Raw genomic sequence first — 14,792 nt, 5'->3', positions numbered from 1 at the left:
TTTAGTAGGTGAGCAGAAATGCAGCTTTAAAAAAAATTTCTCCCTTGTTTTTCTTTGCTCTTCCTCTCTCTGTCATCTTTCTTTTTCTTTTTCCTCGGTTCCTAGGACTACTTCCTCTAGTCCCCTTTTTGTTTCTCTTTAAATATTTCTGTTTTTCCAGTGTCATCTTTTTTTTTTTTTTACCTTCTCCAGTTTAGTTGATGATGGTATCACTGTTGCCCCTGACAGCTGGGAAAGCCCATGGTCAGTGGGTCTGGAAAGATTCGTAGCAGCTTTTTCCTTAACTTAGGGTTGAAATAGAGGGCTATGAGTAGCTCACTTTTTTAATTTTTAATTTTTTATTTATTTATTTTTTTGTGAGGAAGATCAGCCCTGAGCTAACATCCATGCTAATCCTCCTCTTTTTGCTGAGGAAAACCAGCTCTGGGCTAACATCTATTGCCAATCCTCCTCCTTTTTTTCCCCAAAGCCCCAGTAGATAGTTGTATGTCATAGGTGCACATCCTTCTAGTTGCTGTATGTGGGACGCGGCCTCAGCATGGCCAGAGAAGCAGTGCGTTGGTGCGCGCCCAGGATCCAAACCCGGGCCGCCAGTAGCGGAGAGCGCGCACTTAACCACTAAGCCATGGGACCGTCCCAAAAGTAGTTTGTTTTTTATTTTTGTTTTTTTTTTAATTACAGTGCCCACATAGAACCTACACAGAGGATTTCTAGCCGAGTACGTACAGGTCTAACATTCCTCATATAGCTACATAATATTCCTTAATATGGATGGACTATCATTTATTTTACCAGTTCCTATTGTTTATTATTTGCTATTTACTATTGATCAGTTGATTTCTGATGTTGTGCTACTAGACAGTGTTGCAGTATGCATCCATGAGCATATGTCTGAATGTTGGTGTTTTCATCTGTAGTATGAATTCATAGAAGTAGGATATAGCTCAATTGCAACACTTATTGACAAAGCCCCAAATGTTGGTACTGAACACTTGTTGAAGGGAATTATAGGTTAATTTTAATTTTTTACTAAAATGAAAGACAAAGTATGATTTATCAACAAATGATTTTAAAATAATAGGGCATATTTGGCTGTGGACCAAATGTGTATTTAAATGTTAGTTCAAAATGTAACTAATTGTTACCATATCAAATATAGACAAATTGCTTTCATTACCTAGCATTGGAATTCTTGCATTCGTTTCCCTTAGAGAAACAAACCAGGGACTAAAAAAAAGTTATTTCTAAATGGTGAGATGAGACATTTGGAACTATAAGCTCTTCTCTTCACATGATACATGCATATGTGGATAGTATTTATATCTAATAAATGACAAAACAAATTGGATATACCTATATTATTCTTTAACATGGATTTTTGAAGTTCTAGGGCATGTATTTTCTAGTACATGTTCTAGTTAATGCACTTTATGATGATTTTGAGCAAATGAGTGAAATTTAAGAATTTACTGAAGATCATCTTGATGCCTATTTGTAGAAATATTCTAATGCTCCTCATCAATATTTATTTTAACATTAATGTTTCTTAGACTTTGTTTTTAATTAGTGGTTCATTAGAGATTGAATCTAAATTAAACAATATGTGAGTAAAAATTTTAAAGAGACAAATGAAATCTATAAAAGGTCACAGCCTCCATAATGACTAGAGATGTTCTGCAGAATAATAGACTGAATGCCCATCTACTTTCTACCAACTGCTGTCTGTGCTCACTAGATACGCACTTTGAGGCTCTTAAGCTGATAATGACACGCACTCCTTAGTGGTTTAAAAGTTAAGAAAAAAGAAATTCTCCTTGTAGCCTTATATGGTAGTGCTGTTGTTGAGCCCAGATGTTTGGGGGAAACATGTAGCTCAAGTTCTCCTCCAGAATTTCTAAGTCGCAGCAGATTGACCTGCAATTTTAACACAGCTTCCATTGTTGCTTAGCAGGCTTTCCAGACTTCTCTCTAGAATTGAATTGAAATAATTCAGATAAGACCATCTTTGACAGTATACTTTATCCTCTCTCAAATTAAAGTAAAATTAAATTTATGAACTCTTTTATTCCATCCCCATTATGATTTCCCAGAGGACTAATAGAAAAATGTTTTCTTAGTATAATATGTACTATATATTCTCCTGAAAGTAACATCTTAGAATTTTGACAAGAAGAAAGTGAGTTCATTGTACCCCCCCACCCTAAAAAGAAGCAATGTTAAGGTGAAAATTTTTTAGTTTGTTTAAACTACCTGTCACTGTTAAAATGGTGGTGGAGTTATGATGATGGGGGTAATAGGGATAGGTAGACTTCTAAGGAGGAAAGCGTTTATTTGTCCCCCCAAATTTGATCACATTTTAGAGAAAATGAGGTATAGAGAAATTCAAATATTTCTAGAATTTGTCTTGATAGCATTGAACCATAGGCCTATGATAGATTATATAGTGTTCCTATAGTTCTAATTGATGACTCTAAAATAGTTTTAATACAGTTTATTGCAAATTCAAATTTCCCGAAGTTTGCTTTGGAAATTAACATTACAGATAGCATTCTTTATTGGCATTTAGCAAAGTATGAGTGAATCTATATTTGATAGTTGTCCTGGACACTTTGCCCCTAGCAGTGTGAAACTTGGGATATCTAATATAATCCTGAAGTCATTATGTAGCTGATTGAGGAACTTTTTAATATAAATTTTAACGACAGGCCTCTTTCAGATTACAGTCTGCCTCTGACTGGCTGTGTGATGTTGGGCAATTTGCTTAACCTCTCTGAATATCAGTTTCTATATCTGAAAATGGGGGTGGTAATTCCCAATTCATAGGGTTGCTATGAAGATTAAATGAGGGCTGGCCCAGTGGCTTAGCAGTTAAGTGCGCGCGCTCCGCTACCGGCGGCCCGGGTTCGGATCCTGGGCGCGCACCGACGCACCGCTTCTCCGGCCATGCTGAGGGCGCGTCCCACATACAGCAACTAGAAGGATGTGCAACTATGACATGCAACTATCTACTGGGGCTTTGGGGAAGGAAAAAAAGGAGGAGGATTGGCAATAGATGTTAGCTCAGAGCCGGTCTTCCTCAGCAAAATGAGGAGGATTAGCATGGATGTTAGCTCAGGGCTGATCTCCCTCACCAAAAAAAAAAAAAAAAGATTAAATGAAATAACCTCAAGCTCAGCAAACTACCTGACAGAAAATAAGGATTTAATTTATAAAATCACTTTTTTTTTTTTGTGAGGAAGATCGGCCCTGAGCTAAGATCTGCCAATCCTCCTCTTTTTTGCTGAGGAAGACTGGCCCTGGGCTAACATCCATGCCCATGTTCCTCTACTTTATATGGGACGCCGCCACAGCATGGCTCGACAAGCAGTGCATCGTTGGTGCGCGCCCAGGATCCGAACCGGCGAACCCCAGGCTGCTGCAGCAGAGCACATACACTTAACTGCTTGCGCCACCGGGCTGGCCCCGAAATTCACTCTTTTATACTACTTATTATACTATTTTTATACTACTAAAATAAGACTAGTTTTCCAGTAGTTTATATAGCATGATAAACATTTACTTTTGTTGACTATACATGCATCAAGTTGCCCCTATAGTTCAACCACAAGTGAAAATGAGTGCAAGCCTGTGGCATTCAGATATGTTTTTCATAAGATTATAGAATATAGGCAATATTGGCTGTACAGTAAACTATAAGGGATGCAGTGAGAAGATTTTAGACATTAAAACTTAATTGTAATTTATATATGATCCTATTGTAATATTTAATGAAAATAATATTTTTTTTCCACCTTTCTTCACTTTTAGTATTGTCACCCCTGTGAGTAAATTACATTTTCGTGTGTGGAGTCACCAGACACTGAAATCTGATGTTTTGTTGGGAACTGCTGCATTAGATATCTATGAAACATTAAAGTCAAACAATATGAAACGTATGTATGTAAAAATAATAGAAATTGTGCTCAGCTGTTTTTCTGCAAGAAATTCATATGCCAAACATGCAGAATGACTATTTGTTTTTAAGTTTACTTGGTTATAATATTAACAGAGAGAGGAATCTTGAACTATTTAAAGCATTCCGAGTAACTTTGGTTTGGCCATTCATTTTGGATCCAATATTTTAAATAAATATTTTTATCTAGTAAATAGATATTTATTAAAGTACTACATACTCAATTATGAAAAATTAAGAAACATAGAGCAGAAATGAAGGAAAAATGTAATCCCACTTCAGAGAGACAAATATGGTTAATATTTTGACAGATTTCCTTTTGTGTGTGTGTGTGTGTGTGTGTGTGAGGAAGATCAGCCCTGAGCTAACATCTGCCAATCCTCCTCTTTTTGCTGAGGAAGACTGGCCCTGGGCTAACATCCACGCCCATCTTCCTCCACTTTATATGGGACACTGCCACAGCATGGCTTGACAAGCAGTGTGTCGGTGCGCGCCCAGGATCCGAACTGGCGAACCCCGGGCCGCCGCAGCGGAGCGCGCACACTTAACCGCTTGCGCCACCGGGCCAGCCCCAGATTTCCTTTTCAGATGCTTATTTTTTTAATTTCCTCATTTTAGATGGTTGTGGTTTTATTATTTATGTGTATATAGATATATAATAGATAGATAAAAACTTGAAACGTGCTTGTTTTTATTGATATATCATGATTTTAAAACAGATATTTTTCCACCCTTTGACTGTCCAAAACATACTTCTAAGAATTTTATTTCTCATTTAGGACTTATGAGATATAATCCATTCTTAAGTTATATGCTTTCACTCAATATAATTCAGACATACATTGCTGGATAATCTTAGTTGTCCTGCTGGCTCATTTTATACAAAGATAGAATTAATGTAATAAATGAGGTGATTGAGCTATTTTACATTATGGATATTGAGCTGTAGCAAATTTTGTTCTATTTTTAAAATGTTTTGGTGTTTAAAGGCCTGAAACCTAGGATGAAATATATTACAATTAATATACACGTAAGTGGAAATTTTTTCTGACATTGTTTTTAACAGTTAAGATAACTTAAAGGAAAAAAAGTGACTATTTTGTTCTGTAATTTTGTTCTCTTTCAGTTGAGGAAGTAGTTGTGACTTTACAGCTTTTAGGTGACAAAGAGCCGACAGAGACAATAGGAGACTTGTCCATTTGTCTTGATGGACTGCAATTAGAGTCTGAAGTTGTTGCCAATGGTGAAACTACCTGTTCAGAAAGTAAGTAGTCACTTTTTGTATAAGGTCTTTAATGATACTTCTTATGTTAGCCACTGTAGTATGCTGTATGTAATTATTGCTATTCTTATTCACATTAAAGAAATTATTTCCTTTTTAAAAAGAGTCAGTGAGGGCCGGCCCCGTGGCTTAGTGGTTAGGTGCGCGCGCTCCACTGCTGGTGGCCCGGGTTCGGATCCCGGGCGCGTACCAACGCACCGCTTCTCCGGCCATGCTGAGGCCGCATCCCACATACAGCAACTAGAAGGATGTGCAACTATGACATACAACTATCTACTGGGGCTTTGGGGGGAAAATAAATAAATAAATAAAATCTTAAAAAAAAAAAAAAAGAGTCAATGATCATTTTAAACATTTTCCTTTTAGTGCATTGTTTCTATGAGTAAAACATATTTCTATAAGTTGAAAAGCTAGCCAAGTAAAAGTTGAATCACAGTTGGCCCTATGAATAATGAATTGATATATAAAATATTTATTCTGTAGGCCAACAATGGCAGTTAATATGGCATATATGATGCCATACCCCCTCTAGTGCCTAAGGCAGACATAGTTTGTCTGTAGCAGTGTCCGGTTGAGTTTAAATTTTACTCGAAATCCTCCTTAGTACTGTACCAGGCAGCCAATACAAGCTGAAATCCATTTGTCATTCCTCTTCCATTTCTGTAGGCTACATTTACAGAGATGTCTTTGTGTTATAATAATAACAAAACCAATTCATTGTATCTATGCTGGTATGTCTTACAATTTAGGATTTACTAGTGCTTGTTAAAGGGAATACACATGAGCTGTGATTAAAAGAAGTTTGATGGCACCTGAGTTAGTGCCTGCACAGCTAGCGTGGTAATAAAACTACTTCTCAGCGGATTCCCTTTAGATATTTCTGTCACTTAGCAATGTGCTAAGTGTATTTTCACTTGAAACATAGATTTTAGAGGCCCCAAGACAAATAGCAGATTAATGGTTTCCTTGATTAGTCTGAAAAAGATCTTTTGGTTTACTTAGAAACTGTGTTATGACACATTTTGTAGTTGTCAGGTGCTGTTATTCTTTTGTTTCTACTTTGGAGGACTTCCTACTTCCCTCTTTAACTCATGACCTTTTTTAATAGCAGAACCTTCAAAATAGTCCTGGTATATCTTCCAGATGGGTTCTTTGGGCTTAATGAGAGTGGAGAGAAATTTCTGAAATAGTCAGCATGCTTCCAGGTTGACACATTGATTTTAATTGACTACGATTCACAGGAACTCTATAATAGTTACATTTTTCTATAAATTGGAATTCTGGAAGATAATATGCAAGTTAAATTACATTGTTTTTTTTTTTTTTTTTTTTTTGTGAGGAGATCAGCCCTGTGCTAACATCCGCCAATCCTCCTCTTTTTTTGCTGAGGAAGACGGCCCTGGGCTAACATCTGTGCCCATCTTCCTCCACTTTATATGGGACGCCGCCACAGCATGGCTTGCCAAGCAGTGCGTCGGTGCGCGCCCGGGATCCGAACCAGCGAACCCCGGGCCGCCGCAGCGGAGCGCGCGCACTTAACCGCTTGCACCACCGGGCCGGCCCCAACGTTGTTAAACTACTTTAAACCTTGGGATTTATAGCTTTCTAAGTTTTTTCCCTTGCAAACTGAAACTATTACTAATGCAGAATATTTAATAACTAACAAAAGTAAAACGTGTCAGTCTTCATATTTCAGAGTAAGATCTAAACTGCATATTTATACTTATGACTTTACTGTTTATTTCCTACAGAAGTGGACATTTCTGTGTCACCAGTTTTCTGCTCAAATAGGAAAGTAATTGACAGAATTTAACTTGATTCTTTGAAGTAAAGAGAGATTTTAACTGGGAAGTCACAGTGGATTTTAGGGTTGAAGTTGCCAGATATAATAGCTGCCACTTTTTGAATGTTTATCATGTGCCAGGCACTATGTTGGTGTGTTTACGTAGATACTCATTTAACCATCACAACTCTGTAAGGTGTTACCTGCATTTTGCCTGTAAGTGAGGCTCTGAAAGTTTAAATAGTATGTCCAATATCACACCAACTAGTGTGATGCAGAGTCAAGATTGAAACAAAAATGTTTGTTGATATTTCCTTTTCTTTCCAATACACTATTGGTTTCACACTTAAAAACCTAGGAACTTTAGGGGCCGGCCCATTGGCTTAGTGGTTAAGTTCACACGCTCTTCTGCAACGGCCCCGGCTTTGGCTTCACAGGTTCGGATCCCAGGTGCCGACCTATGCACCGCTTATCAAGCCATACTGTGGCAGGTGTCCCACATATAAAGTAGAGGAAGATGGGCATGGATGTTAGCTCAGGGCCAATCTTCCTCACGAAAAAAACCCTAGGAACTTTAGATCAAATCATGAATTGTTTTAAGCAAACAAAGAAAACCCGCTTCAGCCCACAAGCATGTATGGTGGGAACTGCACTTGTATTGTTCTTTGATTGGTTCCATTTCTCTAACTTTGACTATAAGCCAGAAATGAAAATTAGAGTTTAGCACTAAAATTGAATTTCCAGCACCTGGGCACTGTTTGGTTGGATCAGAACTGGGGGTGAAGGGGGTATGGGGTGGTGTTATTGCTTTGTATTCTAATATTTTTCTTGTGTTTTTGTTTTGCCTTTTTTTTTTCTTTTGATGAGGAAGATTGGCCTTGAGCTAACATCTGTTGCCTATCCTCCTCTTTTTGCTGAGGAAGATTGGCCCTGGGCTGACATCCGTGCCCATCTTCCTCTACTTTATGTATGGGATGCTGCCAAAGCATGGCTTGATAAGCAGTGCGTAGGTCCACGCCCAGGATCCGAACCCGCGAACCCTGGGCCTCCAAAGCGGAGTGCGTGAACTTAACCACTACACCATTGGGCTGGCCCCCCTAATATTTTTCTAATGTTGCAGGTTTTAGATATTTTTTTTCTGAGCGTGTTCAATCAGAAGTTTTTGTGGAAGAACACATAGGATGGTTCTTATAAGAAATCTATTATAGGGCCGGCCCCGTGGCTTAGTGGTTAAGTGCGTGCGCTCTGCTGCTGGCGGCCCGGGTTCGGATCCCGGGCGCGCACTGACACACCGCTTCTCTGGCCACGCTGAGGCCGTGTCCCACATACAGCAACTAGAAGAATGTGCAGCTATGACATACAACTATCTACTGGGGATTTGGGGGGAAAAAATAAATAAATAAAATCTTTAAAAAAAAAAAAAAAAGAAATCTATTATAGACTTTAATATTTTCGGTTAGTTTTTCTTTCCTTTTTTTTTTTTTTTTTTTTTGGTGCTGACGAAAATTGGCCCTGAGCTAACATCTGCTGCCAATCTTCCTCTTTTTGCTTGAGGAACATTTGCCCTGAGCTAACATCCGTGCCAGTATTCCTCTATTTTTTATGTGGGTCACCACCACAGCATGGCTATCAATGAGTGGTGTAGGTCTGTGAACCTGGGCCGCTGAAGCAGAGTGTGCCAAACTTAATCACTAGGCCACGGGCCTGGCCCCTATTTTCAGTTAACTTTTATTTATTTATTTTTTTAAATTTTATTTATTTATTTATTTTCCCCCCAAAGCCCCAGTAGATAGGTGTATGTCATAGCTGCACATCCTTCTAGCTGCACATCACATCTGTATGTGGGATGCGGCCTAAGCATGGCCGGAGAAGCCGTGCGTCACTGCGCACCCAGAGTTCCGAACCCAGGCCGCCAGTAGCGGAGTGCGTGCACTTAACCACTAAGCCACGGGGTTCAGTTGACTTTTAAATGTTTACAAAAAGAAATCACTGTCTGAATTTTGATATTAAGTCACCACATAATAGCTTGCTATATATTTAGATATACTGTGAAGATCAGATTTTCCTGATGAGATAGCATTATCCCTTTTGGTACTTATAAATTTTTGGTTCATTCTTTCTGGTGGATGGATTTTCTAAAAATGGCAGTTATATAAGTAAACCTTTTTCAAGAGAAACAAAATTCACTCGGCATGTTTGTTTGTTCTTCCCACTCTTCTTCAAGCTTTATTTAAAAATCGGAGAGCTTTGGGGCCGGCCTGGTGGCGCAGGCGGTTGGGTGTGTGCGTTCTGCTGCTGGCGGCCCGGGTTCAGATCCTGGGCGCACACTGATGCACTGCTTGTCAAGCCGTGCTGTGGCGGCGTCCCATATAGGGTGGAGGGGGATGGGCATGGATGTTGGCTCAGGGCCAGTCTTCCTCAGGAAAAAAAGGGGAGGATTGGCATCAGATGTTGGCTCGGGGCTGATCTTCCTCACAAAAAAAAAAAAAAAAATTGGAGAGCTTTATATCCCCACCCCACCTCCTCATCCCTGCCCTCGCTCAGGGAACAAGTTTAATATCCCACTGGGAGACTCAGTTGTAACGTTTCTTTTTTGGTACTCTTATTTCTCTGGTTTAGAAAGTAACTACATAATTTGCCCTGGTGTTTTCCTCTATTTAAGTACAAACAATCTACTTTTATGAATCTCTGGGAAGAAGCCTTTATTGAATTTGCTAGTTAGGTAGACTTATTGTTGTAGCCCTCAGATATAAATTAACTCAACAAATTGAGCGTAGGCAGTTGTTCCTATCTACAAAAACTTCCATTCATCTATTTTTACTTGTTGGTTGGGTGGTGGTAGTGGATTGTTAGTTTTAACACCTGTCCTCCCAAATATGGCATCCAAGAAGAAACACCGAAAAGTATTATTATCAAAGACATTAGTTTTCCTAAAGAGAAATAAAAATCTATTTTACTTTTAAATTCACGGTTATAAAATAGGAACATATTCTGATAAAGATCTTTGTTCTTTACCACGTATACTCGGGAGATGTATTTAAAATTAATTTGGGGATAGTTTTTCACATATATGACCTCTGGTTCTTATTTTGTGTGTTCCATTCCATTTTGATTTTATCTCATTCTTTCTTGTATTAGACTCTAGTTTTTGTGGTTCTTTCTAATTTTATGGTAAATAGCCATTTTCCTGTGTGAATATATCTATCATTTTTCTTATAAGTATAATAAATTCTAAGAAATTAGCCTAATTTTTTTGGTTTACCAAATATTATTTGAAATTACTAGATCTCAACTCGGTCTGGGTACCAGCTAATTATTTCATAGAGAGAAACTTTGCTGTAATGGTATTTTTAAAAATTTGAATTATACTTGAACATTTTTTATGTATGCCCAGAATATTAACTAACTTATTTTCCAAAAAAAGCCACTAAAACTCCCATTCCATACTTTTATGTTTTTATCGTACTGTACCAGTGCTGCTTTAAAAATTGAAGTATTAAGGCTGTAATATGGTCATTGTAGGTTTCAACTAAGACTTTTTGTGTTCTTCATTCATTTTTAGAATTTACAAAGCATTTTGATTTATATTCTCATATATAAAAATATATAACACATATTCTCATATTTAATATGTGTAAGATATAAACCAGCATAGTAAAATGAGTACCCATGAACTACCACACACCTTAAGAATTAGAAATTAACAATATCATTACATCCACCTGTATATTCTTCCCTATATCATTGCTTATCTTTCCCCTGGAGATAATTACTGTTGTGAATTTTGAATTTATCATTTTCTTTCTTTAAGAAAATTTTTAGGGGGCCAGCCCCGTGGCTTAGCGGTTAAGTGCGCGTGCTCCACTACTGGCTGCCTGGGTTCGGATCCCGGGCACGCACTGACGCACTGCTTCCCCGGCCATGCTGAGGCCGCATCCCACATACAACAACTAGAAGGATGTGCACCTGTGACATACAACTATCTACTGGGGCTTTGGGGAGAAAAAGGAGGAGGATTGGCGATGGATGTTAGCTCAGAGCCGGTCTTCCTCAGCAAAAAAAACAGGAGGATTAGCATGGGTGTTAGCTCAGGGCTGATCTTCCTCACAAAAAAAAAAAAAAAAGAAAATTTTTAGGGGCCGGCCCGGTGGCATAGTAGTTAAGTCTGCACACTCTCCTTCGGTGGCCTGGGGTTTGCGGGTTCGGATCCCAGGCGTGGACCTACGTACCGTTCATCAAGCCATGCTATGGCGGCATCCCACATATAAAACAGAGGAAGATTGGCACAGATGTTAGCTCAGGGCCAATCTTCCTCACCAAAAAAAAATAATAAAATAAAAATTTTTTTTTATTGCATATGCATGTGTCACTAAACAGCATATTGTACTTTTTCTGGAGGTCTATGAAAATATCTATATTGCCCTTTAAGATTTATCCATGTTATTGTATCTGTAACTCATTTATTTTCACTGCTGTATACTAATCTGTTGGGTGAATGTACCTCAGTTTATTCTTTTGTGTGTGTGTGAGGAAGATTGACCCTGTGATAACGTCTGATGCCAATCTTCCTCTTTTTTCTTTTTTCTCCCCAAAACCCCAGTACATAGTTGTGTATCATAGTTGTAGAGTTATAGCTCTTCTATATGGGACGCCGCCTCAGCATGAGCGGTGAGTAGGTCTCTGCCCAGGAGCAGAACTGGTGAACCCTGGGCTGCCGAAGCGTAACTCGTGAACTCAGACACTAAGCCACCGGGCTGGCCTAGTTTATCCATTCTTATGTCAAAGGATATTTGGATTGTTTCCAGTTTTTTGCCATTATGAACATACAATGACACGTTGAACATTTTTGCATTTATGTATTTATATGTCTTCTGGTACACAGATTGAAGGGTCTATATAGGAGCTATACTGGGGAGTGGAATTGCTGGACTCGAACGATATGTGCATTTTCATCTTTACAACATTTATTGTTTCTTTAAATATGCCCCTTTTCTGTGATTCTTTTAATTGAGGTGAAATTTACGTAACATATAATTAACTTTATAAAGTGTACAATTCAGTGGTATTTAGTATATTCACAATCATGTGTATCCACCACCTCTCTAATTTCAAAACTTTTTCATCACCCCAGAAAAACAAACTATTGCCCATTAAGTAATCATTCCCCATTCCCTCGTTCCCGCCTCCTCTGGTAACCACTAGTCTGCTTTCTGTCTCTATGGATTTGCATATTCTGGATATATCATAAAAAAGGAATGATACAGTATGTGACCTTTTGTGTCTGGATTCTTTTACTTAGCATATTGTGTTCAAGGTTTATCTAAGTTGAAGTGTGTATCAGTACTTCCTTCCATCTTGTGGCTGAATAATATTCCATTGTATGTATATACCACAATTTGTTTATCCATTCATCCACTGATGGACATTTGGCTTATTTCCACCTTTTAGCTGTTATAAATAATGCTGTTATAAACATTTGTGTACAAGTTTCTTTGTGTACGTGTTTTCATTTCTCTTGGGTATATACCTAGGTGTGGAATTGCTGATGCTTGTGTTTGATAGTTTCTCATTTCTTGCTCGTTAATTTTCTCTTGATAACATAGTTTTTTTACATTCTCCATTTGAAAATTTTAGTATTTTTTACATTCTCCATTTGAAAATTCTAGTATCAGAAATCTTTGGGAACATAAATGTTTTACGTCTCTTCTTCACTGAGGATTGTTTTGTTATGTGTTTGCTGCTCTTTGATTGCCAGTTTATATTGATCTTACTCTGTGGAAATCATAGGGACCTAAATTGGGGATTATTTGCTCCAGAGAAATTTCTTTTGCTTCTGCTGTGCCACATACCTGGGAAGACTTTAGCTCCTTTCCAGGATTCCCAGCCTAATGTGACTGTCTCTGGTTCAGCCCCCTCACCTTGGTGCTAACCCAAGCCTTTCTTTCTGATCCATCTCAGAGCTGGTAACAGCCCTCAAATTAACCCTTTCACATTTGCTTACTGCACGCTGTTCCTGCTCTAGTATCAGTTCAGTTGTTTGTTTTGCTTTTGAGATTGCTAGGCACCCAGAAAATAGGAACAATGTGTTAAATTGGTTCATCTAAGCTAGTTATTTTGCGGTAAGAGGGCCCTTTTGAGTAGTACCCAGTTATCTATTGAAGAGATCTTTTTTAGATCTTCTTCCAAAATGTCCTGTGGGTAAAATGTGTGCATTTAGAAATCTGATCAGTTTTTCTTGAGGAAATTTGGATTGGGAATATTTTTAAAGAGCAAAACATTTGTAAAATGCAAACTTTAAGTATAGCCATTGTTCTCTTGAATATTCCTTGTATACGTGTTGGATATTTTGTTTTTGTTTTTATTTTTTAACTATTCTCTTGTTGAAAGCACAGGATTAGATATAAACAGTTATTTATAAATTTCATAATTTTGGCTTCACTCTATATTGAAGTGAAATAAAAGATTGAAAAAAATGGCCCTTGTTCCAACTTCCCTGATGAAATGTAAATTTTTTTAATTGATATTTTAATAGTTTTTAACATTGTGAAACTTTGGGTTGTACATTTTTGTTTGTCCATCACCATATATATGACTCCCTTCACCCCTTGTGCCCACCTCCCACCCCCATTGCCCCTGGTAACCACAATACAGTTTTCTCTGTCCATGTGTTGGTTTATATTCCACATATGAGTGAGATCATACGGTGTTTGTCTTTCTCCTTCTGGCTTACTTCACTTAACATAATACCCTCCAGGCCCGTCCATGTTGTTGCAAATGGGACGATTTTGTCTTTCTTTACGGCTGAGTAGTATTCCATTGTATATATATACCATATTTTCTTGATCCAGTCGTCAGTCGAGGGACGCTTAGGTTGCTTCCACTTCTTGGCTGTGGTGAATAATGCTGCAGTGAACATAGGGGTGCTTAAGCCTCTTTGGATTGTTGATTTCAGGTGCGTTGGATAGATTCCCAGTAGTGGGATGGCTGGATCATAGGGCATCTCTATTTTTAATTCTTTGAGGAATCTCCATACCGTTTTCCATAGAGGCTGCACCAGTTTGCATTCCCACCAGCTGTGTATGAGGGTTCCTGTTTCTCCACATCCTCTCCAACATGTGTTGTTTTTTGTCTTGGTGATTATAGCCATTCTAACAGGCGTGAGGTGATATCTTAGTGTTGTTTTGATTTGCATTTCCCTGATGATTAATGATGTTGAACATCTTTTCATGTGCCTATTGGCCATCTGTATATCTTCTTTGGAGAAGTGTCTGTTCATTTCCTCTGCCCATTTTTTGATCGGGTTGTTTGTTTTTTTGTTGTTCAGTTGTGTGAGGTCTTTATATATTATGGAGATCAACCTCTTGTCAGATATATGTTTTGCAAATATTCTCTCCCAGCTGATGGGTTGTCTGTTCATCTTGATTCTGGTTTCGTTTGTCTTATAGAAGCTCTTTAATCTGATAAAGTCCCACTTGTTTATTTTTTCTTTAGTTTCCCTAGTCTGGGTAGCCATGTCATCCGAAAAGATTCCTTTATGACCAATGTCAAATAGTGTGTTGCCTATATTTTCTTCTATGAGTTTTATAGTTTCACATCTCACCTTCAAGTCTTTGATCCATTTTGAGTTAATTTTTGTGAATGGCAATAGCAGATGGTCCACTTTCATTCTTTTGCATGTGGCTGTCCGGTTTTCCCACCACCATTTATTGAAGAGACTTTCCTTTTTCCATTGTATGTTCTTAGCTCCTTTGTCGAAAATTAGCTGTCCATATATG

The 14,792-nt window shown here is 38.2% G+C and overlaps 1 protein-coding gene across 8 annotated transcripts in view; it reads left to right on the top strand.

The window, feature by feature from the left end:
- The window catches only part of ITCH (itchy E3 ubiquitin protein ligase), a 124,961-nt gene that overhangs the window by 51,262 nt on the left and 58,907 nt on the right, over positions 1 to 14,792 (top strand). For 7 of the 8 annotated variants that reach the window (XR_015555602.1, XM_087445371.1, XM_014787535.2 and 4 more), the window contains 2 exons: positions 3,808 to 3,932; positions 5,079 to 5,216. Coding sequence is in view for 7 of the 8 variants with exons in the window: in XM_014787535.2 (XP_014643021.1) it covers positions 3,808 to 3,932; positions 5,079 to 5,216 (263 nt within the window). In the remaining variant the exon portion in view is untranslated. The remainder of the gene's footprint in view (positions 1 to 3,807; positions 3,933 to 5,078; positions 5,217 to 14,792) is intronic. The other variant, XM_087445370.1, reaches the window with a different exon arrangement.

The sequence above is a fragment of the Ceratotherium simum genome, chromosome 21 (assembly GCF_057802395.1).
Source record: "Ceratotherium simum simum isolate JZ-2026a chromosome 21, ASM5780239v1, whole genome shotgun sequence".
Taxonomy (NCBI): domain Eukaryota; kingdom Metazoa; phylum Chordata; class Mammalia; order Perissodactyla; family Rhinocerotidae; genus Ceratotherium; species Ceratotherium simum.
The sequence above is the reverse complement of the archived record's forward strand: the minus strand, read 5'-3'. Positions and strand labels throughout refer to the sequence as shown.